We start from the raw sequence: 26,195 nt of genomic DNA on the forward strand, positions 1-26,195 counted from the left end.
TAATGCAGGCTGTAGTTGTTAAGGTCTCCAACCTCTGTGTGATGCGGCTGTCTTTGTACATCAACCACTAGGTGTCACTCCAAACACTCATTTTTCCTGGGGGGGCAGTTCAGACGTTAACATATACCACTTCCATTGTAGGATTTTGAAAGGCAGTAAGCCTTGCTGGGTGGGTTCAGTGAGGAGTTTAGCAGAACATGGATTGATCATCAGAAAGGCCAACACTGTTGAATACAGTGCATTGTAGAAGCCTATTAGTGTTTTATGGAAGTGTCCTGTAGGAACACCTGGATGAGACACGGATCCTATTTCAGAGAAGACAATCTTCAAGTTTTAGGACAGATATTCTCCCTTTGAAGAGGTCATCTTTTCAAAAGCCCATTTACTTCAAGTGCACTTTAAAATTCAAGACCCAGGAGACAAATTGAAGCCAGATCCACACTAGCCTACCAAGCCAAAGCAATCTTCCTTTTTATTTTATTTATCTCCTACAATGCTTCTACTCAAAAAAAGCAAAGTGAGGTTTTCCTGAGGATCTCTTTTTTACTTTATCCTTATAAAAACCAGCTGGTTGAGGTAGATAACCCTAAGAAATTATGAGTGGTTCAAAATTAAACAGGGAGTCTACGGCTAAAAATGGACTTGACCCAAGACCTACTTTATCTCCTTGACCACCACCTTATAGAATTATGGAGCTGGAAGGGACCTCGGAGGTCTTCTAGTCCAGGGCTTTTCAACCAGTGGTACGTGTACCACCTGTGGTATATTGGCACCTGACAGCTGGATGCGACCATCCTAGAAAAGTGGTAGTGGGGGAGGGGAATGAGCTGAACCGGTGGCAGCACTGCACAATCCTGAGCAAGAGATGGCTGGAGCTGCAGGACTGTCAGGGCTCAGCGGAAGCGCCAGGATCAGCGCCAGGCTCCAGCTGGAGCTTGGTATTGATCCTGGCACTTCTAAGCCCAGAAGAAGCGCCGATCAGTTGGAATGTTGCAGAATCTCCAGGGTCTTGTGATTTACATTCAGATGCTTGGCAACTGATTCATATTTATGACGGTCACAGTGTCCCAGGGTCATGTGAAGTGACCAACACCTGCTGCAACCACCCAGCAGATGGGGGGGGAATAAAAACCAACCCACCACACCCCACCCCCGCTGCCAATCCTCAACAGAAATGCTCACAACAATGAAAACCTCGGACAGGAGGAAGAATGCCACTGGGCGGGCAGGCAGGTGTCTTGATCGGCTGTGGCTTGGGGGGCACTTTTTTCAGTGCCATTGTAACTTCGAACAGTCACTAAGCGAACTGTTGTAAGTCGAGGACTACCTGTACTTTCTCACTTTTTTCCTTTTTTTGGGGGGTCAAGTTTTTGACACCTTGCTAGGCGACTGTTGGTACTCGGATGTTGCCATATCCTAAAAGTGGTACAGTGGGTGAAAAGGTTGAAAAGCCCTGCTCTAGTCCAACCCCCCCTGCTCAAGGCAGGAGTCTTACGCCATCACAGTCAAATGATTGTTCAGTCTATTTTTGAAAAGTTCCAGTGAAGGAGCACCTACAACCCCAGGAGGCAAGCTATTCCTCTGATTAATTGCTCTTACTATCAGAACATTTCTCCTTACTTGTAGTTGCAGAAATAAATTCGTTGGAACATCCATCCATTTATCCCTCCATCCCTCCCTCCATACATCCTTCCATCCTTTAATCCAGGGGTCCCCAACCTCCGGTCCATGGACCAGTACCGGGCCATGGCATGCCAGCAACCGGGCCGCACAAACAAGCAAAGCCCCATCCGCGGGATGTGGGCCACACACAAAACCACGCACTCTCCAGTCTGCGGAAAAACTTCTCTCCACGGAACCGGTCCCTGGTGTCCAAAAAGCTGGGGACCTCTGCTTTAATCGAAAGGAATCAGAATTCAACCCCAAACACTTGATCTCACTCAAGCAAAGAACAGGAGCTAAATTAATTGTTTGGTCTGTTAAAAGTAGCCGAGAAATGAAATCTAGTATTGATTCCACAGTTCTCCCTCAAGGCATCTTAAGAAATGATACTAGAGGCAGGTACAAGTTGAATTTATGTTCTTGTATTATTAAGTGTATCTGTGCAGCAGGGAGGCCACATACCGAGTCAAAAAAAGTGAAGAGGGAATCTGCAACCGCCACCCACAATTGCTGCTGCCATTTTCACATTTTGGGCACTGTCCAATTTCCCTAAATCAAATCAAAACATAGAAATGCAAAAAATACCATGTAAAGAACGACCTACTAAAAATCATTTTTCAAAACACTCCTCCATCCCTCTCAGCAGAGGACAGTTTTCACAATCTTCCAAAAGACAGCACCAAGTAGGCCAACCAAACTTCTGCAACAGTATTTATCAACCTCGGCAACTTGAAGATGTGTGGATTTCAACTCCCAGAAGTCCCTCTCTGCCCCCATGGTTGGGGAATTCTGGGAAATGAAGTCCACACATCTTAAAGTCGTTAAGGTTGAGAAACACTGTCCTAGACCATGCCTAGTCGCAGGCGTAGGCAACCTTGGCTCTTTTATGATTCATGGACTTCAACTCCCAGAATTCCTGAGCCAACATGGCTGGCTCAGGAATTCTGGGAGTTGAAGTCCACGAGTCATAAAAGAGCCAAGGTTGCCTACCCCTGGCCTAGTGGTTCTATTCAGCAAATGTCATGAAGCTGAGACATATTTTTATCCAGAAATTAGCTAAATTAAAAGAGAAAAAGACAATTCCGTGCGCTATTTCTATTTCCTAAATTATCCACTCAGCTGCCAAAAAACAAAAAAGAGAATTAAGTTGTCCTCTTTCTGGCCATTGTTTCTAAAACACAATGATTTACCTCAGAACTGAACATTTTTATATACAGCCCTGGTTTTAATGCCCCAAACGTCTTTCAGAGAAAGGGGTGTTCTGGGTGGTGGAAACAACCCGGAGAATTGCTATGTAAGGAAATCCAACCTAACAATTACTATACCGAGGGGAGGTCAAGTTTATGTCTGCTTTCCAATAGGGCCCCCCAAAGACCACGAAGTTTGCCGGTTGTACGTAATGATGCAGGCCGAATTTCAGGGTTTAGCACTGGCGTTCCTCCAGAGCCAAATGGATGTATAGACAGGATCCCTTTACAGCAGACTCTCAAACTTCACAAACTGGGTTTTCTGAACAGGCAGCTGATTGTAATCAGCTGATGGGGTTCCAAAAAAGCCATTTCTCTCCCGCCCCCTTTCTCCAAGGAACTGGACTTTTCTTTCTCTACACAGATTCAGAGAAGATATATTTTGAAAGGGAAGGGTGTAAAGATTTCAAATTGGAGGGAAAAGGAGGAAGATAGAGCGGAATAGCAGAAAGCAGAGAAAGAGTAAAAAAAAAGTCTGAGAAATTAAATATTTGTGCCTTCTAATAAGGCTGGCAATATATTTTATACCTTTTTTTAAAAAAAAGCTATAATGGCCAAGTATTAAGTGACATTAGAAGACTAAATTACTCTTAACAAGCTGCCAGAAAGTTTTCAAGTGGCTGGATTTTATTAAATTTCCTTATTGTGGGGGCTTTAAGCGGCTGAAGGAGTTAGCTGTGAAAATTTGATAAAAGTGGTTGAAATGATACGTTTTTCCCAGTGGTGGGATTCATATATGTCAGGGGTGTCAAACTCAATTTCATTGAGGGCCGCATCAGCATTGCAGTTGCCCTCAGGGGGCCGGGTGGGTATGGCCTGGGTGGACATGGGCTACTGGGTGGGCATGGCTAAAGTGCATATGGCCTACTGGGTGGGCATGGCCAGCTCTACATCGTTCGCATCAAGGATGCCTATGGGGGCCTGGGCAGGAGTGGGACAGATCTGAGGGTCTCTGGCAGAAGGAGGGTCTCTGGGCCAGGGCCAAGGCAGTGGGGGCCATTCCCTCACTGTTTCCAGGATGGCTTCGCAGGCCACATGAAACCACTTCACAGTCCGGATCTGGCCCCCGGGCATTGTGTTTGACATGTCTGATTTATTTATTTATTTATTTTAATTCCATTTATATCCCGCCCTTCTCCGAAGACTCAGGGCGGCTTACAAGCTTAGCAGTAGCCTTCATTCTATGTATATGCCTGCTTGTTAGGGCTTTCACACACACACCCCAAGCGACATTATTACAAAGTCAGCTTAATTGCCCCCAACAATCTGGGTCCTCATTTTACCTACCTCGGAAGGATGGAAGGCTGAGTCAACCTTGAGCCTGGTGGGACTCGAACCTGCACTAATTGCAGGCAGATGGTGTTACTTAAGGAGGCATTAGCCCACTGCTCCACCAAGGCTCTTTTTTATAAGTGATATATGTGAACAACCGGTTCTCTGTGTGGATGCCGCTTCCAGTAGTTCATTATGGGCCTGGGCAACAAAAAATTAGCTACCGGTTCTGCTGCAGTGGTGTGAACCGGCTGAATCCCACCACTGGTTTTTCCTTACTCTCAACTCTGATAAGCATTTATATGAAAGGGCAATACTGTAATGATTTCCTAGAAAATTCTAAATATTTAGGCTGAATTTGCTCAACCTTGCCTATAGTTCAGTTGTAGATTCTCAAATGATAACAGTGTAATCTCAATTCTGCTTATATTATTTCGGACTGTAAAGAGCAATTTAGCAACCGAATTGCTGACTTAACAGCTGTTGTGATTCATTGGCTACCGGTTGCTCTCCGGGTGAGGTTCAAGGTGTTAGTTATGACGTACAAAGCCCTTCATGGCATGGGTCCGGATTACCTACGGCAACACCTGCGACCGGCGTCAACGTCCCTCCGTCCAGTGCGCTCCCACAGAGAGGGCCTCCTCAGGGTGCCGCCGATCAAAGAATGCCGATTGGTGACCCCCAGGGGGAGAGCGTTCTCTGTGGGCGCGCCAGACCTTTGGAACAGCTTACCGGTTGAGCTCCGGACGGCCCCCGACCTTCGCTCCTTCCGGCGCGATCTTAAAACATTCTTTTTCGAACAAGCTGGCCTGGTCTGACAGGATGGGCTTGGGTTTTTAAAATTAATTTTTAACTTAATATGTATTGATTTTAAGGGCATGATGTTTAATTGGTTTTAATGGTTTTTTAATTTTTGTATCTGATTTTTATTGTGTATTGCCCTGTTCACCGCCCTGAGTCCTTCGGGAGAAGGGCGGTATAGAAATCAAATTATTAAATTATTAAATTAAATTTAACAACTGTGTCACAAAGGGTCATAAAGTGAGGCAACTTTACTGAACAACTGTCTTGCTTCACAACAGAAATTTTGGGCTCAATTATGGTCATAAGTCAAGGATTACCTGTATTCAGATGCTGGGATGAGTCTATGCCTATAGAAGAATCAGAATGGTGCAAACCATGGTCTTCCCTGTGAACCTCTATGGAAGCAAAAGTTATTTGAGGGGCTGCCACAAAGAAGAGGGAGTCAAATTATTCTCCAAAGCACCAAAGGGCAGGACAAGAAACAATGGTTGGAAATTGACGAAAGAGAGAAGCAACCTGGAATTAAGGAGAAACTTCCTAACAGAGGACAATTAACCAGTGGAACAGCTTGCCTCCAAAAATCATGGGTGCTCCATCACTGGAGATTTTTAAGAAGAGACTCGACAGTCACTTGTCTGAGATAGTATAGGTTCTCCTACTCGAGCAGGGGCTAGTCTAGAAGACCTCCAGGGTCCCTTCCAGTTCTATTCTATTCTAAACTGGTGTTGGGGAAGATGCCTGACAATAATATAGAAAGCCATGAAAACAAACGAATGGGTCAATGAACAAATCAACCTGAGTTCTCACTCAAGACACAAATGATCAGGCTCAAATCATCCTAGTTTGGACACATTAAGCCATGAACCATCTCTCTGGTGGAGGTTCTGATGCTGAGAATAGTGTAAAAAAGATGAAACAAATGGCTGTAATTCAAGAACTAGCCATACAGCTAGTCCTCGACTTACGACCACAATTGAGGCCAAAATTTCTGTTGTTAGGTGAGTCGTTTGCCCCATTTTACAGGTTTCTTGCTTCGGTGCTTAAGTGAATCACTGCAGTTGTGAATCCAGCTTCCCCATTGACTCTGCTTGTGAGAAGGTTGCAAAAGTTAATCACATGACCTTGGGACACAGCAACGGTCACAAATATGAACCAGTCGCCAAGCATCTGAATTTTGATCACGTGACCATGAGGATGCTGCAGAGGTCGTAACTGTGAAAAACAGTCTTAAGTCACTTTTCTCCGTGCTGTTATAACTTTGAGCAGTCACTAAATGAACTGTTGTAAGCCGAGGACTACCTGTATTTTGATCATGTAGCTCCAGAAAGAAAGACCAACGAAGGTCCTTGAGTTTGGCTTCTAGTTATGGGAAAGAAGAGGAGATGGTTACAAAATGAAGGCTGAAGGGAATTCATCACTCAAGTCTGATGATTTGCAGAAACAAACCTGCAAAGTTTACAAGTCACAAGTCTTTTCCTTCCACCACCCCCTCTATTTAAAAAAAAAATGAAGGGGAGTTTGTCTTGTCACATAGTTTTAACTTTCAGAAGCTGCTTAAACACTGGAAAGGTGACAAAGAAAGATTTTTTTTTAGATTAATGCATTGATGAATGAGCGGTCAAGCGCACGGTGCCATTGCTAGCCATAATAGATATATATATTTAACTCATGTGTTTATTTAAACGGGAAACGTTGCTTAATCCCGGGACATTTACAGTTCTGTAAAACCTAATGGACATCCGTAGCTTTTCTCGGATATACTTTTATGCTTGAGTTATCCTTTAAAAAGCACAAGAAAAAGCAGAAAAAGACACATGGGGGGGTGCTGGGGAGGGAAATAAGAACAAGCTGGGAGAGTGGAAAGAATTAAAATGGGAATTGATGCCAAAATCGTAACAACTGATGCTGTGCATTAGGGAAAATCATGCATCTTGTTTATTGTATCTATGGATGGGTTAAAAAAATGTATTGTGCACACATATGGGTCATTGTCTATTAATAAAATATATAAAATAATTTAAATTGTAGGTTATTTTGTATTAACAAGAGACTTAAAATAAGCTACTAGAGGTGGTCCTCGACTTTAGTGACCATTCAAAGTTACAACAGCACATGAAAAAAGTGCCATTTTTCACAGTTACAAACTGCTGCAGCATCCCTGTGGTCACGTGATCAAAATTCAGACACTTGGCAACTGGCATGGAGCGGCTGCAGCGTCCCAAGGTCACATGATCCCCTTTTGCGACCTTCTGACAAGCAAAGTCCATGGGGGAAGCCGGATTTCACCTAGCAACCAGGTTACTAACTTATCAGTTGCAATGATTCACTTAACAACTGTGTCAAGAAAGTTAATAATATGGAGCAAAATTCACTTAACAAATGCCTTGCTTAGCAACAGAAAGTTTGGGCTCAATTGTGATCTTACGAGGACCACCTGATTTTTTTTTCTTTGAGGGCATCCTCTGATTTCAGAGGTCTATGGTCTGAAACCTCAGATTCATGAGTGTTGGGGTGTCTGTGGAAGTGTCAACAAAATCAAAATGGCAGCTGCATCTGTGCAAGCAAAACCCTGCCCCCTTTTTATATGCATTCAAGAAATGGGTGGGGCTTCAGTCCCGGCTGCCATTTCAATTCTCCCTATGAGAACGCTTGCATTATTCCCATATATTGTCCACAAGTTTTAAACGTAACTAGACAATCCCTTTCCTGTTAGGTCATTATTTCAGAGACATTTCCTTCCAAAACAGAGAAGCAGAAAGACCAAAGGTGAGTAAAAAAGCAGAGAGCAAGAGTAACTTCTTTCCAACTTCCCTACTGAGTTTTCTTGTCAGAATCTGGGAGGATGTCTTGAAAAAGTTCCCTACCCTACCGGTAAATGCCTGCTGCTTGGGGGAAGGGGGGACAAGGGATTGTGAGACTGGCTGGGAAACTGTCACAGAATGCTGAAAAGGAAGATCAGATAAGCACAGTGCAGCAGCAGCCAGTAACACTGAAGCAGCCACAGGTTTCCCAAACTTTCTTTCCCTGGGAGTCACAAGTCCGGGATTTTGGACACATTCTGTAAATTAGCCCATTTGAAGTACTTTGGTTCAGAAAGTGTTGCCTTATAATGCGCTGTTAACTCAGATCAAGGTGATGAATAGAGGACGGCGCAGTGGCTGAGAGGTAAGACACTGTGTTTGTCATCTGGAAAGCTGGCAACCCAGGATTGAGACCCAAGCACCATGCAACAGGATGAGCTCCTCTCCTCACCCCAGCTCCTGCCAACTTAGCAGTTTGAAAGCAAGCAAATGTGAGCAGGTTCCACTTCAGTGGGAAGGTAACAGCGCTCCATGATGTCATGCTGGCCACATGACCCTGGAAATGTCTTCGGACATCAATGGCTTAGTGGCCTTGAAAAGGAGATGGGCATTGCCCCCTATAGTTGGCAACAATTAGTGGAGTAAAATCCACAGTGATGCCTTTACCTTTTAAAAAAAATAGCTAGAAGACAAGAACGCAGAATAATAGGATTGGAAGGGACCTTGGAAGTCATCTAGTCTAACCCCCTGTTCAAGCAGGAGAACCTACCTATACCAATCTGGACAAATGGTTGTCCGATTTCTTCTAAGAAACTTGCAGTGATGGAGCACCCACAACTTCTGGAGGCAAGACTTTCCATTGATTGTTCTCACTGTCAGGAAATTTCTCCTTAGTTCTAGGTTGCTTCTCTCTGTACTGGTTTTCCACCCGTTACTACTTGTCTTGCCTTCCGGTGCTTTAGAGAATAATTGACTCCCTCTTCTCTGTGACAGCCCCTCAAATATTGGAAGGCTGTTATCATATCATCCTTAGTCCTTCTCTTTGTCAGACTAGACATACCCAGTTCCCTCAATTGTTCACCATGGTTTAGCCTCCATATTCCTTATTCTCAAGGCCCTTCTGAAGAATCACAAGGGGAGTATCATTACAGAAGTGATAAGAAGGAAGAATTATTAAATGCGTGGAGGGTAATCATACCAATTACGTTTAAAACAAGACCAATGAGCAGGAGATTTGCAAAGCGTTCCAGGTTGCCAAACCTATTAAAAAATTAATTTTCAGAGTACCTGATAAGGAGGCCAACTTTTAGCAGTAAAAATTAGCTTTGCTTGATTACATTTTTCTTTTGCTCCTAATCTCTCATGGAACCCCAACAGGTTTTCAGGGTGCAATCCCAGGTTGTGAAGAATATAGTTGGAAAAACTCCACCTCCACTTCAGTTGTTTATGACATTATGACCTTGCAATTCTTCCTCCTCTGTATCTAACATATTATGCTACCAGAAGAACCATCGGGAGACGAGTTAAGAATTCTAAGCATTATCCTGAGCTGTGACCGTGAAATTATAATCTCCATTTATCTGCAATATCAATTTAGAAAAATATATATATATTGCTTCTAATCAAATCCACTCTGTTGTACCGCCTGGGTCTTCGTCATTTTTCAAAAACTACAGAAATAAATCCCAGGCTTCTAAAGTTAGGGCTTGATCTTTAAATATCGATTTAAGTTGTCAGTTTTGATGCTTCTCCACCGGAGTGGATGCTTTCTATTTTTCCGCATTATTTCACTGAAAAGCATCTTTTCATTTAAAACAAACGGATACAATTCTACAGTCCGGACATAGGATGAATTTAGAAATGACTGTCACTTCAGACTCTCCAAAGCAAAGCAAAATTGTTGACTATCCCAAAATTGTTGACTACTTGTTGACTAGCCCTGAAGAATGACTTAAGTACTATAGGTAGTCCTCAGTTGACAACCATTCATTTAACACAGCGTTTGGTTCCCAACCTTTCCCATACCCCACACCCCTAGAACGCTTCTGATATATTCTCGCACCCCTTACAAAAGTTCGAAATAACGGCAACGAATTATGCGTATACACTATAATTTTGAAAAGCCAAGTTTTTGCACCCCCTTGAATATCATCTCGCACCCCCAGGGGGTGTGTGAGCACACCCGGTTGGGACCCCCTGATTTAACAAATATTTGAAGTTACAATGGCAATGAAAAAAGTGACTTGAAACCGGTCCTCACGGCAATGTCCCCATTGTCAGGTGATCAAAAGTCAGGTGCTTTGGCAACTATCGTGTACTGGTTACAGCGTCCCAGTCACGTGACCTTCCCAGCTGGTCTACAACAAGCAATGGGGGAGAGCCAAATTCGCTTAATGGCCACATGATTCACTTAACAACTGCAGTGATTTGCTAAACAACCGTGGCAAAAAAAAGGTCATAAAATTGGGCGCGACTCACTTAATCAAATGCTTGGCTTAAGAATGGAAATTCTGGCCCAGATTGCGGTTGTAAATTTAGTCATAATAATAGAACATCTCAGACTTAACAATTGTTGATAAGAAAGACAAAAAAAGTCTGGATAGTGGACAGGGCAGTACCTGGAGAGAGCAGAATGGAAAAGACAAGACTACTGGAGAAGTTAACAAAATACAAAGACCTGCAAATAGAAATAGAAGGACTGTGGCAAAAGAAAACAAAGATAGTGCCAATAGTGATTGCTGCCTTGGGTGCATTCCCAAAATATCTGGAGCACCCCTTAAACACCATCAGCACTGACAAATTCTCCATCAGTCAATTGCAAAAAGCAGCTTTACTTACAGCAGCTTACATCCTGCGACGATACCTTAATATTATAAAACATGTAATAATTCTCACTATTTTTTAAAAAAAACCTTTCCCCCCTCCCAGCCATGTTTTTCTTTGTTTGAATTACAAGTTTCTGGTTAATTTGTACACTGTAAATTGGGGGGGTAATAGTGGGGGGGAAAGTGACGCGGTGGCTCAGTGGGTTAGGACGCTGAGCTTGTCGATCAGAAGGTCGGCAGTTTGGCGGGTCCAATCCCGAGTGCCGCGTAGCAGAGTGAGCGCCTGTTACTCGACCCAGCTTCTGCCAACCTAGCAGTTCGAAAGCGCGTAAAAATGCAAGTAGAAAAATAGGGACCACTACGGTGGGAAGGTAACAGCATTCCATGCGCCTTTGGCATCTAGTCATGCTGGCCACATGACCACGGAGATGTCCTCGGACAAGCGCTGGTTCTTTGGCTTTGAAACGGAGATGAGCACCGGCCCCTAGAGTTGGAAACGACTAGCACGTATGTGCAGGGGAACCTTTACCTTTTACCTTTAATAGTGGGGGAAGGATATAGAAATAAATGTGAAGTTTGCATAACCAGAAAACAAACCAAATTAAAATCTATTCAAATTATTCAATAATAATTTTTGACTATCCCAGATCCTTGGGAAGTGCTCAATAGGTAGATAAATATATCAAATCCAGTCTGAACATCTGGCTGACTATGTGACGGACCAAAACAACAATAATAGAAGAAACTTTATTTGAACCAATTGGCATGTCTAAAACAGGACATCCAAACTGGTTATGCTAACAGGTAATGACTAGCCAGATCGTTCTGTAAGCCAAGGCTTTAAACCTGAACCTCCCCAATATTAAATTCACCCCTAATTATTATAATTTTTCTCTTCCTAGGAGAAATCTGGCTACTGTTGTGGTTTTATAGTAGACAGATCCCCTGATGGAATAAAACTACACAAAAATTTTCCTTCTTTTCTTCTTAGTTCAAATCAACCCACTTTTTTTTTAAAAAAAAATAAATCTAGAGGTTTGCCTCTGAGAAGCTGATTCCAGGATGCTGAGGATCAGTGGCGTAGCGTGGGGGGTGCAGGGGGGGGGCGGCCGCACCGGGCGCAACATCTGGGGGGGCGCGACCGGCAGGCTAGGGCAAGGCTGCTCGCGAGCGAGGGGTATCTGTGCCTGCGCCGACACAGAAACGCTTCTCTCTCCGGGTGGGGGAAGGCTCGGCGGCTCCCTGGGTCTATATACGCCTCTGTATGCGCACGCCGCCGCGCGCTCCCGCGAACGAGAAAGAAAGAACGGCAGCGGCGGCATCTGCGAGCCTCGCCAGCGGCGGCATTCCTCGGTGTGGGCGTGCCTGCGTCTTTGGGTGTGAGGCTTTCGGAGAGGCTGCCTTTGGCTCCTGGTACTTGCAGCCGGTGTAAAAGAACAAGTCTGTGAAAGCGGGCGAGAATTTCAGGGGGGTGGGGGGGGACGGGAGATCGCGGGAGGCTCAATTCTTCTTACGCCAGGGGGGTGCCAGGCGTGCGGTGCGAGAGCGAGGGGGCGCAAATTACTTGCCTTGCCCCGGGTGCTGACAACCCACGCTACGCCACTGCTGAGGATCATTACATACCAGTATGATTGAAATCTGCTCACACTGGCAAAGTTTTAACATACAAACTCTCTTTCTTGCTCCCGAGGGACCACACAATTTTCTCTTCCAGATCCCAAAGAGTTGTAATACCTGAGACAGCTTGATTGAAATGGGGAATTGGCCAAGTCTGCTAATTGGGGCCTTCTGACCTCAGTAAAGAGAAGGAATTTGCTCAAACTAATCCAGGTGTTCACGATCCAGTGCTTGGGAGGTTCATGAGAGTGAAGAATGGAAAAGGGAATTCTTTTGGTGGGGGGGGGGTGTCTCGGTTTCCCATCTCCCAACAAACTGTAATACAGCCAAGGAAAGCTGCACAGAACTATAAAATGGCAGCTTGCTGTAACAATGCCTTTGTGTTCTTTTACATGTGGCGTTACACACGTGGGAACAGCAGATTTTTCTTTCAAGGTGCCTCTTTTGGGGAAACAAAGCATTCCACAATCAACTGGCAGATTAGCTGTATACAGGTAGTCCTTGAGTTACGACAGTTAGGGGGCCTGCCTATTTTATAATTCATAACACAACCATGGCATGCCGCAAACGGCTCTAAAGGTAAGCTGCCAAGTGCGGAAAATGCAATCACATGACCACGGGAGGGAAGCCGTTGGAACTTTGAACCCCAATGTAAGTCATAACTTTGAATGGTCACTAAGCAACCAGTCGTAAGTCAAGGACAACCTGTACATTGATTTTATACCAGGGGTCTCATCCCCGGGCTATGGACTGGCACCGGTCTGTGGCCTGCCAGCAACCGGGCCATGCAAACAAGTGAAGCCCCATCCACGGGATGCATGCAGCACGGAAAACCATGCTCCCTCCGGTCTGCGGAAAAACTTCTCTCCAAGGAACCAGTCCCTGGTGCCCAAAAGGTTGGGGGAGCACTGTTTTATACCATTTAAGGTTTTTTTTCACAGTACCAAGCAAGGAGTCTATTCCAACCATTCCTACAGTTTCTCCCACTTTCAGGCTATCACAGCATCTCAACAGCATAGAAAAAGAAAGGAAAAGAAACAGAACAGTGACTTCACTAATTAATTAATTTCACTTCTATAGCCACCCATCCACCTAAGTTAATTTTGGTGGCAGAGGGAAATGAACAATTATTATCCTTTGGCTCAAGTTCACAAACGTAAATCATTACAGGTAGTCCTTGACTTATGACCACAATGGAGCCCAAAATTTATGTTGCTTGATGAAACATTGGTTAAAAGTGAATTTTGCCCTATTTTGCGACCTTTCTTGTTACACTTGTTAATCGAATCACTACAATTGTTAAATTAGTAACATGTTTGTTAAGTGAATTTGACTTCTCCATTGACTTTGCTGGTCAGAATGTCACAAAAAGGGATCACATGTCCCCGGGACACTACGACCGTCATAAATACGAACCAGTTGCCAAGCATCCAAATTTTGATTACGTGCTCATGGACATGCTGTAACAGTAGTAAGTGGGAAAAATCGTCATAGGTCACTTTTTTCAGTGCTGTTGAATGGTCACTAAACAAATTGTTGTAACTTGAGGACTACCTGTACATTGAAAAGGAAAATGTAGCAAGGCAGAATGCCAACAAGAATTCAAGCAAAAACTGCAGTTTCTATTCCGTTTTTCCCAGGGTTCCTCTACCCCATAATAAAAAGACAGTGGCTATAATCATATTCTGGTGTTACATTCCACATTAAACAGAATCCATTCTGGGATTGGTTTATTTGTAAATGTGCACCAGGTGACCAGCTTAGCTTATATTTGAATTTTAAAATAATTATTTCCCCCCTGCTGGGTTTGCAAGTGCTTTCGTACAACAACACAAAGCAGTGGCTCAGACTGAAGCATGTAAAACAAAATAAACCCAAAGAATAAAATCACACCAAGCAATTCACTCCACACAAACAGAGCCTCAGTCACCAGCTGCTGCTTGCTCACCGGCTTCAAAATTTTCACACAATAAAGAGAATGAAAGAGAAGTCAATCGTCCGGCTTTGGGAAACCAAAATAGCTCGAAGACGCAGCTGGATAGTTTTATCGTCTGGGTGGAAGAAATCAAGCCACCCTCTCAAGGTCCTCCTCTACATGGAAGAAGGGGGAGAGGGCAAAAAAGTCAAAATGGCAACCAAGAATGCAGGTTTGAAGCCTGCCCTATTTTCAAGCATGTTGAGTCACAAATGGTCACAGCGTGACTTTTCTGATGCGGACACCCAGGGATGGTCCAGCATAGAGGTAGGCCTCAGCTTACTGCTAGTCGCTTAGCAACCATTTGAAGTTACGATGGACCCTCCAAAAAGCTACTTACGACCCAGTTTCAAAGTTTGGACACCGCATTTTGAGCGCTCAACAATCAACCTGGATTTACAATGGTTTGCAGCCCCCCCTCCCCCTGGCAGTCACGTGACTGTGGTGTACCACAGTTTGGGTAGAAACGCACATTGACTTCCAGTTTCCAGCAAAAAAATAAATAAAAATCCCATAACAAATATTGCAACATTTGCTTACTGGCTTGTATTTGCTTAACAACTGCCACATTTGCTTAATAACCGCTAAAAAAAAAAGGTCATACAATCAGGTCTGGTTATATTATGCTCCAGTTAATGACTGTCATGGCTTCTGACCGTAATTGCCAGCCTCAGTTAAGTGCTCACCGCTGACATCTTGATTAGCACACCAAAGCATTTAAAATATAGCCAAGTTACAGGTAGTCCTTGACTTACAACCACTTGGGATGGGAATTTCCACCACTAAGTGATATGGTCCTTAACTGATTTGATGACCGTTTTGCCACAATTGTTAAGTGAATCACGTGGTCATTAAGCAAATCAAGATTGCCCTTTGATTTTGCTTGCTGGAAATCTCAGAAACAGTTGTATATGGCAATCATGTGACTCTGGGCCGCTGCAGTTGTCATAAATACAAGCCAGTTGCCAAGTACCTGAATTTTGGTCATGTAACTACAGGGAAGTTGCTACAAGTACGAGGACTGATGCAAGTCACTTTTGCTAGCACTTTTTTTTCCCCTAAGCTTGTCATAAGTCCAGGATGCTATATAGCAGGGGTCTTCAAACCTGGCGAAGCAGGATATGAGTTATGGTGTAGGAAAGTCTGTATTTAATGCTTTAGGGGAGCTCTCCTCCTTTTTTGGTTTTGTCCCTGGGAATCTGGAAAACAGAATAAATATAGAAAAGTAAATACGATGTTTCATGCCCAGGAAAATGCCAAGCACATTTTCCTGGCTTTACTAGTTGGGATTTGCTGCCTCTTTAATTTTTGTTATTATACTGAGATCATTTTAGGACATATATTCCAGATTTTATCTCTTTCCTTTTATTTGCTGGATGTGTTATCCCCATCCATTCCTTCAGGGTTTAGAATAGAAGAGGGATCACCTGGTGTCCTCCTTTCTATTTCTATTCTGCTGCAGTTTTGCACATAAAAGGGTTAAGGCTGGAATAATTAAGGTGCCTCCCTTTGAGGTAATCCATGCTAATTACTCTCAGTATTATTTCAGTGGCTCTGAAAAGCCTAGTGGTATGCAGATAATTTAAATTTCTGCCTGTTGTTCATGTGTCTCACTCTCCCTACTTGCCTTTTATCCTCCTTTTGCCAGTTAATTACTTTTGAAGTTTGATACTATTTTATAAATAAGCCTCAAGCTATACTTTTTGCTAGCTCATCTGAATGGAGTATGGCGCACTTGCTCCGATCTGGAGTGTGCTGAGTGCAAATTGAAGTGGAAATTACCCACAATAATTTTCCACTGTTTGCCATAAAATAGGGAGGGAACCCATTTTTAACATGGGATCAGAGAAAATTAAACAGACCCTCAGGTAACCAATTTCAACTGCAATTCTGTGTGTGACCACTGGATTGCAGCAAAGAAATAGGGAAAAAACCCTCCTCTTTGTCTCCCTCTTGTGGTGGCATGGATATTTGAACACCAATAACAGCAGGAGAAAAATCAAATAAATGAATAAAATATGACTCCCAGCTCCATATAGCCTCAGAGTTTCAGGCCACACTTGCATGCGGTAGCCTGTTCTGTACTAAAATTGTCTGCAAGGCTGCTACATTTGGGGAATCTCTTGATGCAGATTGTCTTATGGCAAAAGAGTAATAAATTGCTTCATCTCTAAGCCATCCAAATTTTCTTATGAAAAAATAATTTTAATAAAATAAATAAATAAGCTGCTATAAGGCACTTTACTCCCTCCACTAGAAATGGGAAATATATAAGAAGTTAATAAAGATGGTAGGAAAAAATAAAAATAACAGGCTCCCATTAGTCAGCTATTCATATTGGCATTCTGGATTGATTGATTTGTTTGTTTGTTCGTTCCTTCATTTATTTGTAATCCCAAAACTAGGGAAAAAAGGGTTCTATCTTGGCGCTGCAAAGCAGAACAAGAGTTAATGCTCTTGGCCAGCAGAACAATGACCTTTGGCTGAATACATACAGGTAGTTGTCAACTTACAACCACAACTGAGCCAAAAAGTTCCGTTGCTAAGCAAGATAGTTGTTAAATTAACTTTGCCCCATTTTACGACCTGTCATGTTGTTAAGTAAATCACCACAGTTGTTAAGTTAGTAACACGGTTGTTAAGTGAATCTGGCTTCCCCATTGACTTTGCTTGTCAGAAGATTGCAAAAGATGATCACATGACCCCGGGACACTGCAACCCTAACCTTAACCGTCATAAATATGAACCAGTTGCCCAAACATCTCAGTTTTGATCACGTGACCACGGGGATGCTGCAATGGTCATAAGTGCGCAAAACGGTCATAAGTCTCTTTTTTCTGTGCCATTGTACCTTCAAATGATCATAAACAAATAGTTGTAAACTGAGGACTACCTATATTAACAGAAGATTTCAGATTAATCTCTCCCAATTTGGCTTGCTCTCAGCATGCTAGAATCTTTTTCATTTTAATGTATGTCAATATGTATATAGGAAAATGACAATAAATCTATTCCATTCCATTCCCCTTTTCCTTTTCCTGGGCAAAAGTGAAGATTTTTCTGGCAATTGAGCGGGGAGCATTGGAGCAAAATATCCTTGCTGCTTGTCTGAATCTAGAAGGCAACCAATTTTGTTGTTGCTCCTAATCAGCTCAAGGGCTGGCATTTGCATGTTTTAATGAGAGGAAGGGGAATTAAATGAGATATCTGGGAACCAATGAGAAGTTATCTTACAAACTATATATGAGTAGTAAAATGTGTTCAGTGCTAGTTTAACTTAGTTATTTTGTCCTGCCCTGAAAATATTCCTGAGAAGAATTCACACAAGAATATACAACAAAACTGAGGAGCGTCTAGGTAACACACAATTTGTTTTCAGAAACAATCTTGGGACACAAGATGCACTATTCAGCATTCAAGTTCTTGTACAGCGTTGTATAGATGTCAGTCACAGTGTTTACATGTGCTTCACTGATTTTGAAAAAGCGTTGGATAAAATAAGACACAGCAAACTATTAGAAATCCTGAAACAAGGGGGACTAGATGACAAAGACATCCAAATCATAAAGAATCTATATTGGCATCAGTAGCAAATGTGAGACTAGGCCAAAAATACTCAGCTGATGCAGAAATACGAAAAGGGGTCAGACATGGATGTATTCTGTCTCCACTGTTGTTCAGTGGAGTCAATCTTCAATGAGGCACTGGAGAACATCGATGCTGACATCAAAGTAAACAGTTTTTGGATCAACAATCTAAGATATGCTGATGATACAGTTCTGCTTGCCTGTAAACATGAAGACCTCATCAACAGAGTCACAGAAATATCTGAAAAATACAGCTCGAAGCTTAACACCTCAAAAACCAAGATCACGGTCGTCAGCAAACAACCCGTTAATTTACCACCAATAAATTCGGAAGGAATATCATTAGAAAAAGTTGAAAGGCTCACGCACCTTGGTTCTAATTTACATGAAAGCTGGGACATGACCACTGAAGTAAAGACAAGGATAGAGAAAGCTCGAACAGCATTCTTCAGAACGAAAAAGGTCTTCTGCAGTCACGACATAAGCTTAAGATTGATAATCAGGCTTGTCAGATGTTATATTTTTTCTGGCCTGCTCTATGGAGTCGAGAGTTGGTCTCTAACAGAAGGCCACCTGAAGAGACTAGAAGCATTTGAAATGTGGATTTACAGGCGGCTGTTACGTATAAGCTGGGTTGACAAGATCAGAAATGAGGGGGTGATAAGCCTCCTGGAAAAGCCAAGGGAAATCATCAAAACAATTAAAAAATGAAAGTTCGGACATGTGATGCGACACCCAGAAAAATACGGTATACTCCATTTAATCCTCCAGGGAAAGATTGAAGGCAAACGAGGTCCAGGCAGAAGAAGAACATCCTGGCTTCAAAATCTAAGGGATTGGTTTGGACAAAACCCAGCAACACTTTTTCGTGCGGCTGCTAATAAAAACAGGATCATCAACATGATCGCCAACATCCGATAATGGATACGGCACAAGAAGAAGAAGAATTTTGTCCTGCAGGCCTCATTTAAGAAAGAGAGGCCTTTCAACTCCTAGGATTTTACCTCAGAAAGGTTGCATAGAGGTAGTTCTCAACTTGTGAATACAATTGGGGCTGGCATTCCAGCACAAAGCAAAATGGTTGCTAAATGACTTGTGCCTGGTTTTACAACCTTTTTTAGTCATGGTTGTTAAACGAATCACTGCACCTGTTATGTGAATCACATGGAGGAACCAAGTTCCTCCCTTGACTTTGCTTGAAGCTGACTGATCTCATGCAATTGTGATAAATACATGCCGGTTGCGAAGCACTTGAATTTTGATCATGCAACCATTAGGATTGTAGGTGTGAGGACCTGTCATTAGTGAGTTTTTTTCATTGCCATTGTAATTTCAAATAGTCACTAAACGAATGGTTGTAAGTCGAGGACTATCTATACTCTGTCTCACTATCACAAGCCCAAGTGTAATACATATAGTATTTTATGCGGCATTTTGAACGTATAACCTGACATTGGTCACCTCTTCTCAGCTCCATAGATTTTTAAAGAATATGTGTCTATGGAGATTCTCAGTCACCCAGGTCATGGTTGTCCCAAAGGTGCTTTTTCAAGAGGCAACTGGACCTTCCTGATTTTCTTTGAAGACGTTTCGCTTCTCATCCAAGAACCTTCTTCAGCTCTGACTGAATGGTGGGGAATGGAAGGATTTGTATTCTTTGCAGACAGCTTGGTCATTTGCATTCTTGTAGAGAGTTGTTGAGGCCACTTGGAGGTTTGTCTGTGTCCTTAGGGTCACTTGAGTAGTGAATGAGAAGAGAAACGTCTTCAAAGAAAAACAAGGAAGTCCAGTTGTCTCCTGAAAAAGCACATTTAAAGAATATTATTTCCGCCCAAAGGTTCTTTTTCATGAAGCAACTGGACTTTCTTTTTTCTCTTTGAAGACGTTTCATTTCTCATCCAAGAAGCTTCTTGGATGAGAAGTGAAACGTCTTCAAAGAGAAAAAAGAAATGAGCTGAAGAAGCTTCTTGTATGAGAAACGAAACATCTTCAAAGAGAAAAAAGAAAGTACAGCTGCCTTGTGAAAAAGCAGCTTAGGGACAACCATTATCCGGATGACTGAGAATCTCCATAGATATTTAAAACTTGTGGACTTCATGAACTTAATTATGGCAGCAAGACTTTTAGTAGCGCAATATTGGAAGAAAGAGGAACTGCCGACTATAGAAGAGTGGACTTTGAAAGTTTCTAACTTGGCGGAAATGGCAAAGATTTCAGCACATTTGAAAGAACAATCGCAACAGAGATATATTGTGGAATGGAGAAGATGGATTGAATATATTCAGAATAAATACGGGACTAAAAAGTTTCACTTAGCATTTGAATAAGTAGTGGTTTTATATGATGTATTATTAGTTATTTCTTATTTGTTAGTAATATAGTTATGATTACGGAGAGTTAAAGTGCGATAAAATTTAATGTTTTATTTTTGTTGTTAGCATATTTTAGCTTAAGTTTGTAAGTTTATACCCTGTATTCAGCTCTGGGAAGTTGGGGAGGGGGAAGGGGAGGGGAGAGGAGGGTGGGGGGGAGGGGAGGGTGGGGAGGGAGTTTTTTTCTATTTTTTAAAAAATGTATTGTAAAACTTTTCAATAAAAAAAAACTTGTGGACTTCAGTCCCCAGAATTCTCCAGCCAGCATGACTGGCTGGGGAATTATGGGAGCTGAAGGCCACAAGTCTTAAAGTTGCCAAGGTTGGACATCTTAAATTTAGACGAAACCAGGTGCAAATCTGACTCTTTCAGAACCCGGAAAAGAGTTGAGAAAGAATCCAAGGCCTCAAAATAAATCCTTCCCCTTTAGAACGTTGGGTAGCGTCAGAATATAGTTTGCAAGAAATGAATAGCAAAGGCTGATGGTTTGTGCTTTGCTATAACTACTCATCTATTCTAGCCGGGCCATTCAATCCTAAGTAAATATTTAACTGGTTTCCTATCTTTTTTGCTGATGCAAATGAAGAGAAAGAAACCCTAAGCCAAATATATATATATATATACTGGCATTCAGGAGGTAGGGGTTAGGGGGTGGGCTTCAGCTGCGACTCCCCACCATGGGGCCCAACCCCACAGTGAAAATCCTAGCCTACAGGTATGCTGTGTTTTTTTTCTTCTTCTTCTGAGCCTATCCTATTTGGGCATTAAGTTTCATTCCTTAAGTACAAAGGTACTGTTTTACCCGAGAAGCATTTTAGCCTGGGGGCGTCCAGTCACCCTAACCTCAACCAGAATTTTGTTGTGCACACAGTGTGCCCTCTAAAAACATCACTCCTGGGACAAAATTTCTCACCTGAAAGTGGAAATAGATTCTTCCTGTCCCAGACATAAAGAGCGGTGTGCGTTTGTGTCTCTCTTTTGAGTGTGTGTCGAGCTTCTCTTTCCCAAGCATCCCTCCCTCCTGCCTAAGGGAATCTGATAACATTTTCTCCAGAAACAAATGCCTAATATTGCATTTGCAAGACTCAGGAGCCAGCGGCAAAGAATTGGTGGGAATTCACTTCCTCTGATTGGTACGTGCAAGCAGGTTTGCCTCCTTGTAAAATTTTGAGATGCCAGATGTGTTCAGGTTTTTTTTTTTAAAAAAAATTAAAACACCAGCGAACGTTCTGTTTTGTTTCATGCTTCGCTTTTGACTGATTCTTCCAACAAAACAAAGTGCCCCAACAGAGGAATACCGGCAAAAGGGGTGGGGGGGAAAGCTAATTTTACTTCTGCCCCCAGCCCCAGCAAATAAGGCATTAAGTTTTTCCAAACCACCAACTCCATTTTAGCTTAGCCTAGGGAAGATTTGTCGTTTTTTTTGCCTGCAGTTATGCTACCACTTCAATACTCTCTTTCTTTTTCTTCCTCTTTTTCTCATCCTTTCTCTCTCTCTCTCTCTATTTCTTTCTTTTTCATTTCTTTCTTTCTCTCCCTTTTTCTTTTTCTCCCTCTTTTTCTTTCTCTCTCCCTTTTTCTTTTTCTCTCCCTCTCCATTTCTCTCTCTCTCTCTCTCTCTCTCTCTCTCTCACACACACACACACACACACACACACACTTTGAGCCACAGCAAAATGTGGGCTCAATCTTCTTTAGGACAGAGATTCCTCCAGGCTTTCCACTCCTGTCAAAATCCCCTGTATAAATGGATGACTCCATAGAAATAGATGAGTGGGGAAGGAAGGAAGGCGACTGAATGCAATAAAAGAGAATCAAGCTCTCAACTGATTTAAGTCTAGGTTTATGACCATCATCTATGGGATTATTTATGGCCACTTTTTCTAGTCTGGCATGCCAGGGCAAATGGTGCAAAACTGCGTGTTTTTATGGGCTTCCTGATTTTGGTTGCAGCTGCTGGAGCCCTTCCAAATAATTCCACCACACTATACATCGTATTGGAACAGAAGGGAAAATAATTCCATTACAGCTGTGCAGCAGTTTGGGAATAATTCGGAAAAGGTGCTGGGGAGCACCGGTTTCTGGAATCGTGCAACCTCTGCAGCTGCCATGTGATGCTGGGAAAAGATGCAGTTGCTTTAAAGAGTTGCAGACCGGTGCTGCTGCTTTTGTACATCCGGTGCAACAAAGAATTTTGGGGGAATGTATGAAAAAACCATTGCCCAGCCCTGTATTAAAATGTGGGAACATCACATGCTAACTGCATTTCATTAATTGCTTGTTAAGTGACAGGACGTTTAATCAAATTCCTGTTCTCTTGGAATACGGCCTCCGGGGGGCTGCTCAAAGGCCTGGTTGCAGCCCCCATCTTCAAATCAGTTACAGGCAGGGAATAACAAAAGCTGAAAAAAGTTTGGAAGGCACCACATCGGGAAAAGAGAGAGCCAAGAAGGCGGAGAAGTCATCTCATCCCTGTGCAACTGAGAGGAATTGTATAATTTGTGTGCTTTGCAAGATGACATGCATGGTGCGGTTTCCAGCAGATATGTAGGCTGGGAAGACCACTCTGCAGAGCAAGATATACATTTTCTGAACTCCCTTAAAAGCAAAAAAAGGTGATTTCTCTACTTCCCACGCAGAAGTGCATCAGAACCTGATATTTATGGACTGCATGTCCCTGTGCCATCAATTTTCTGGTTAGGGCAGATGAAAATTAGCAATCGTACATGGCTCTCTGCTAGTCCATAAACTTTAATTAAAATAGTGTGTTGGGTTGTCTATGTTCTTAAAAAGAGAGGAAGAAAAAGAATGAGAATCGTTTACTCAAGTTTTGCATGAAATGCTCTCCAGCACAGAACTAACTATGACTCTTTTTTCAGTAACAGACATCCAAACCAGAGGATACTACACCAAAGCAGAGGAAAACATAACTTGAAGCTTTTATTCCATAACATGCCCTGGTAATTATTTAGGAGGTAACATACAAGGTCTGTGCAGTGGGATTTAAAATACTAGGAATTGGATGAGTGAGGAGAAGGGCTTCACCAGTACTCCTTTTTAGAGCAGCGGATCTGCAATTCCTTTCCAAAATGGTCATTTTCTCCCTTCTCGGAGAAAAAACATACCATTGGACATAAACACCCTTGACTTAAAATCCTACAGAACATTGCTTGCATTCAATTTGGGGCAGTTCTGTTTTTTGGCAAAAAATCATTTATTGACGACTATCTCTCTCTTTTGATATGAAAGCTGGATTATTATTCAGGAAGATAATAAACAGAAGTTTCACTATTTTTGACCATGCTCTATGAGACAAAGTTTCTGTATCTAACTTTGACCCAGTTCAAGATAGTCTCATACATCATGTTTTGTCAGAAAAAAATTAGGCAAGGTTTATGGTTGACCTGATTAAGCCTCTGATCTAATCCTGGCTCATCCTTTTTTTCCCCTGGATTAAGTCTGACCAGCATTACAAGGCATAACATTTGGGACCGGAGAAAGATGAAGAAAGAAAATTAATTCTTTCTAAGACTGACTTGGAATGAAAACGTTTGCTTAAACCCAAGAATAGAAAAATTCCTAATGGCTAAAACTAAAACAACTGTGGAAAAAAATTCTGGATTTAATATTTTTGGATGCAGTGCAATAGAGGGGGTTTAAGGTTCAGACTGTCCCAATTTATACATAGAAGCAATTGAAAAATTTCTCTCCAGTTAATACACCCAGACATTTAATTTAATAAATGCAGAGCCTCAGTTTGAGAAGGAGGAATAAGATTTTTTTTCTCTCCAATTTTCACATTTCACATACCACAAATCTTATGGTCTAAATTAAAATATCCTTTGGGTGGTAGCCTTAAATAAATTGCTTTTTAAAAACAATTCTCTCTCTCCTCCTTGGCCTGGCACACACACATCACCAACAATAATTCCAGAGAAGAACACCGTGTTTTTCCACTATCAGCTCAGAGCAAACTTTCTAAAAAATATGTGTGTAAGCCTCCCCCCCACACACACATACATATTTCAAGTTTTGCTGGATGCCCATTTTTTCCCCAACTTCTGACATGTTGAGGATATATATATATAAAATATTCCTCTCAGCCAAAAGTACAAAACGTGTCCAACTCTGATCTGGAAGTGCAGTGAAGAAGAAAGAATTTTTTTACTATCGAAGACTTGAAGATGGAGATATACATCAATTAGGACTCTCTAGCAGAATGTTGTTGGCTTGAAAAATAAAAGAGGATGCCTAGAATTTGAATACCTTCCCTTAAACAAAAAACCCACACTACTTTCAGATCTAAAATTAAAATGGTCCTCTTCCCCTCTTTCTTATTCTGAAGACAGACGGACAGACAGACAAGACAAATGGCGTGTTTGCGTTTGGTTAGGCAGTTTTAATTCTTTCCACCTCCCTTTAAAAAAAACAACTTTACTCCAAATACCCACACAATATCAGGAGGCTTTCCAAATTTTTAACACCTCCCTTGCGATACCCACAAATAAACATGCACCCACCCACCCCACTCCCTTGGAGGCAGTTTATAATTTAGAGGGGGAAAAGAGAACTCAGATCTAGAAGAAGGGTGCGGAAGGATTAAATTAATCTCTAGAGGCATTTAAAAGAAAAGAAAAAAGACAACCTGAAGAATTAGCAATGGAAGCCAGGATAATTGAGGAAAAAAGGGGGGGGGGAAACCCACGAAAGAAAGTCCGACGACGGGCAAAGGATTTGTTTCTTTTCTACTTTTAAAAGGGAACATCTAGGCTTCGTCAGCCGTTCCTTTTTTTTTAAAAAAAATAAAGATTCACCAATATGATCATTACAGCGGTTATTGGTGTTATGATGATGATGATGATTACTTTACAATGGCATGTGCCAATGTTGGAGCCTGAACTGAAAGAAGCCTTAAAAGAAAGAACAGAATAGAATTATTGGGCCACAGAAGGAATCGATTCCAGTATTAAAGCCAAATCTTTGCATTTTATTTTCAGCTGGCGGTGGGTGGGTGGGTTGGATATCTCCCCACGGGACCCCCCCCTCCCGCCCCGATGGCCTCCACGCGCCTGCTTCTTCCAAGCCCCCTCCTCGTTTTAAACCCCCCCTTTCTCCCCCCCCCACGGAGACCCCACCATCTGCCCACCACCTTCGTCCCCGCTTCCGAAAAGCGACGAGATCGTTCCGAGAGAGTCAGCGGGACCCGCCAAGCGCGTTACTTACAGCTACGCGAATCCACTCGCGGGACGAGGAAGAAGCAGAAGAGAAAAAGTTTCATCCTTGCGCAAAAACGGGCTTGGGGAATTGGGGAGGACGGGGGGGAACGCGAACCTATTTTAAAAAAATATCTCTCTCTCTCTCTCTCTCTCTCTCTCTCTCTCTCTCTCTCTCTCTCTCTCTCTCTCTCTCTCTCTCTCTCTCTCTCTCTCTATATATATATATATATATATATATATATATATATATATAACTTTGGGGTGGGGGGGAACTGTTCCTTTTTTTCCCCGAAGGACCTTTTAGGACCCCCAAAGTTTTCTTTAAAGTTTGCCAAAGTGGGGGGGAAAGGTTTTTTTCCTTTTTTTTTACTTCTACCCCAATTTTTTTTCTTGTTTTTGCTGTTTCTTTCCTACTCTTTTTTTTTACTTCTACTCCAATCTTTTTTTTCCCCCTTCTCTTTCTTTCCTTTCTACTCTCACCCTCCTTCTCCCCCCCCCAACCCTCTTTAGAGAGAGGCAAACCAGGGCTTATCCGAAGCTAGTCTGAGCGGTTCAAACTTGACAAGTCCTCTAATATGCCTTTTGCACTCCCCGCCCCACCCCGCCCTTCCCCGCCCCGTGGGCTTTTGGTGGAGCGTGGGGGGGGGGAGAGAGAGAGAGAAATGAACTTGGAATTAACAAGCCTTTGCTAAATATCTCATTTTCCCCCCCCTCCCGCGTCTCCTGCCCGAAAACCAGACACCACCACCCCGCAACTCCTTGTTATATAGAGAACCAGCCTGCTCCTTTTTGATTTGCAAGAGGAGAGGCGGGAGGG

At 42.5% G+C, this 26,195-nt stretch overlaps 1 protein-coding gene across 4 annotated transcripts in view; it reads right to left on the reverse strand.

Moving 5' to 3' along the window:
* CRLF1 (cytokine receptor like factor 1) overlaps positions 1 to 25,501 on the reverse strand; it is a 53,333-nt gene extending 27,832 nt beyond the window's left edge. For all 4 annotated transcript variants that reach the window (XM_081337304.1, XM_081337305.1, XM_081337303.1 and 1 more), the window contains exon 1: positions 25,386 to 25,501. In XM_081337304.1, coding sequence (XP_081193430.1) covers positions 25,386 to 25,440 — 55 coding nt within the window. In that variant the 5' untranslated portion in view covers positions 25,441 to 25,501. The remainder of the gene's footprint in view (positions 1 to 25,385) is intronic.
* Positions 25,502 to 26,195: the final 694 nt, after the last annotated feature.

This window comes from Vipera berus, assembly GCF_964194415.1.
Source record: "Vipera berus genome assembly, chromosome: 1".
In the NCBI taxonomy this organism is placed as follows: domain Eukaryota; kingdom Metazoa; phylum Chordata; class Lepidosauria; order Squamata; family Viperidae; genus Vipera; species Vipera berus.